Source organism: Corapipo altera, unplaced genomic scaffold, assembly GCF_003945725.1.
Source record: "Corapipo altera isolate COAL_440 unplaced genomic scaffold, ASM394572v1 59631, whole genome shotgun sequence".
NCBI classification, from domain to species: domain Eukaryota; kingdom Metazoa; phylum Chordata; class Aves; order Passeriformes; family Pipridae; genus Corapipo; species Corapipo altera.
The window spans coordinates 1-2,869 of record NW_020887901.1 but is presented as its reverse complement, the minus strand read 5'-3'; the positions used below and the strand labels follow the sequence as shown (position 1 = coordinate 2,869).

At 60.8% G+C, this 2,869-nt stretch overlaps 1 protein-coding gene across 1 annotated transcript; it reads right to left on the bottom strand.

The window, feature by feature from the left end:
• Window positions 1-445: 445 nt before the first annotated feature.
• Window positions 446-2,726, bottom strand: LOC113941788 (D-serine dehydratase-like; the record flags this gene model as incomplete). The annotated part of the gene is made up of 2 exons (XM_027632931.1): window positions 446-684; window positions 2,446-2,726. Coding segments are annotated over 2 exons (520 nt in total), but the record flags the coding sequence as incomplete, so codon positions are not given.
• Between the last annotated feature and the right edge of the window lie 143 nt (window positions 2,727-2,869).

The following is a 2,869-nucleotide window of genomic DNA, read 5'->3' as shown; positions in this document are numbered from 1 at the left end:
AGCTCCCAGCTTTGGGGAAAAAGGGGGAATTTGGGGGGGGGTGGCCTCAGTTTCTCTCCCCTAAATCGGTGCCACCACGGGCTGGACTGGGCTGGGGACGCCCGGATGGGAACACCCCTGTTCGTGGGGGGATGGGGGGGGGTCCCTGTTTCCCCCCTTCCCCTCCCAGCGGGAACCATCCGGCAGCAATTCCCTCCAGGATGCGAAACCCCCGCTGGGATAAAAGGGCGGCGAGGAGGAGGGAGGGGACAATGCCACAGGTCACATCAAAGGTGACATCAAAGGTGCCTGAGCCGCCAACATCCTCCCCGTGCCCCCCGGGGGGGGGGGGGGGGGCTTTGGGGGGCTTAGTGGGGGTCATTTACATTTACAACCCAACACCGGGATTTTGGAGGGGAGGGGGGACGGGGACAAGGACGTGCCACCCCCGCAGCTCGACCCTCGCTCTCCCAAAATGCCGCGATCCGATCCGGCCCCTGCCGGGCGCGGGGACTGACCTGGTGACAAAGGCCAGCACGGCGTTGGTGGTGTCCCTGGCGACGTCCTGCACGGCCGGGATGTCCCCGCAGCCGTAGGTGTTCCCGCAGTGGGCGTAGACCCCCGCCAGCGTCACCACCTCCGGGCACCCCCGGGCGATGGCCCGTGCCAGCTCCAGAGCCTCGGGATCCGTGGGGCGGATTCCCGCTGTGCCAGGAGGGGGGACATGGAGGTGGGAGGGGGTTTGGGGTGCCCCAGGTTGGGGGAGATGGTGGGGATGGGGATGGGTGGGATATCACCCCCCCACTACGGAGCATCCCGGCGGTGGGAAGGGTGGGAATTGGGGCGTGGGGGGGATTAAAGGGGTTTGGGCGACCTCTGCCCCTTGGAATACCTGGAAAAACGACCCTGGAGGGGCTTAAGTGTCCTGTCCTGGTTGAGAGGGTGGATCTGAGGGCTTGAGGGACCTGGGACATCCTTCCCCATCCTCCCCCAGTCATTCATCCTTGAAGAATGATTTTTGGGTGGGGGTCTTAAATGTCCCCTCCTGGTTGAGATGGATCTGAGGGTTTGGAGGGACTTGGGACATGGAGTATCCTTGATCTGGGACATTGGGGGTGGTCTCAGCTGCCCCATCCTGGCTGAGATGGTGGATCTGGGGGCTTGGGAGGACACAGGACCTCATTCCCCAAGGAACAACCTTGAAGAATGACTTCTGGGGGCTCTTGGATGCTCCATCCTGGCTGAGATGGTTCCAGGGGCTTGGAGGGACAGGGGACATCCTTCCCCAAGGAGCATCCTTGAAGAATGGCTTTTTTTAGGGGTTCTCAGGTGCTCCTTCGTGGTTGGAATGGTGGATCTGGGGGCTTGGAGGGATAAGGAACATCCTTCCCTAAGAAGGATCCTCGAAGAATGACTTTTGGGGGGTCTCAAATGCCTCAGCCTGGTTGAGGTGGTGGGTCTGGGGGGCTTGGAGAGACATAGGGATCCCTCCCTGTGGAGCATCTTTGAAGACTGCCTTTTTTGGGGGGGGTCTTAAATGCCCCATCCTTGTTGAGATGGTGGATGTGGGATCTTAAGGGGACATGGAGACCTCTCCTCATGGAGCATCCTTAAAAAATGATTTTTGGGAGGTCTTAAATGCCCCATCCTGATTGACAGAGAGGGCTTGGAGGGTCCTGGAGCATCCTTGATTAATGACATGGGGGGTGGGCTTAGATCCCCCACCCTCATGGAGATGGTGGATGTGGGGGCTTGAGTGACACAGGGAGCTCTCCTCATGGATCATCCCTATGGAATGACTTTTGGGGGGTCTTAAGTGCCTCATCCTCATGGAGATGATGGATCTGGGAGTTTGAGTGACACGGAGCTCTCCTCATGGATCATTCCTAAGGAATGACTTTTGGGGGGTCTTAAATGCCTCATCCTCATGGATCATCCCTAAAGAGTGACTTTTGGGGGGTCTTAAATGCCTCATCCTTGTGGAGATGATGGATGTGGGGGTTTGAGGGACAGGGGGAGCTCTCCTCATGGATCATCCCTATGGAATGACTTTTGGGAGGTCTTAAACGCCTCATCCTCATGGATCATCCCTAAGGAGTGACTTTTGGGGGGTCTTAAATGCCTCATCCTCGTGGAGATGGTGGATGTGGGGGCTTGAGTGACACAGGGAGCTCTCCTCATGGATCATCCCTAAAGAATGACTTTTGGGGGATCTTAAGTGCCTCATCCTCATGGAGATGGTGGATGTGGGGGCTTGAGGGACACAGGGAGCCCTCCTCATGGATCATCCCTACGGGGTGATTTTGGGAGGTTCTCAGCCGCCCCATCCCGACTGGGACGGTGGTTCTGGCGGGCACCCAGCACATCCCACCCCACGGGCCATCCTGGATGATGAACACCCCCGTGGCAGAGGCCGGGGTGCCCCATCCCTGCCCCCCAAAGGGTGGGGTGTGGGGGGTCACCTACCCCTGCCGTTCCCGCAGTCCAGCTTGAGCCACACGAGCCAGCGCTTCCCGCCGGGAAGGGGGTTCTGGCGCAGGAGCTCCAGGCCCCGGGGGCTGTCCACGAGCAGTTGGAAGGCCTGGAGCCGCCGGGCCAGGGCGGCACATTCCGGCAGGTGCCACTCCTGCGCCGGGAAGGCGAACAGGATGTCGTCGAAGCCCCCGGCGGCGAAGAAACGCCCCTCGGCCAGCGTGGACACCACGATCCCGCGGCGAGTCCCGCCCGTGGCCAGCGCGGCCCCTTCCCTGGCAACCGGGAGAGAGGGGTCGGGGTGTGGGAAGGGGGGAAATGGGGGATACCCGGGGGGAAAGGTGGGGGAGGAGGGAGGGATGGGAGAAACTGGGGGGATATTAGGGGGGAAGGTGAGGGGATGGTGAGGGGAGAGGAT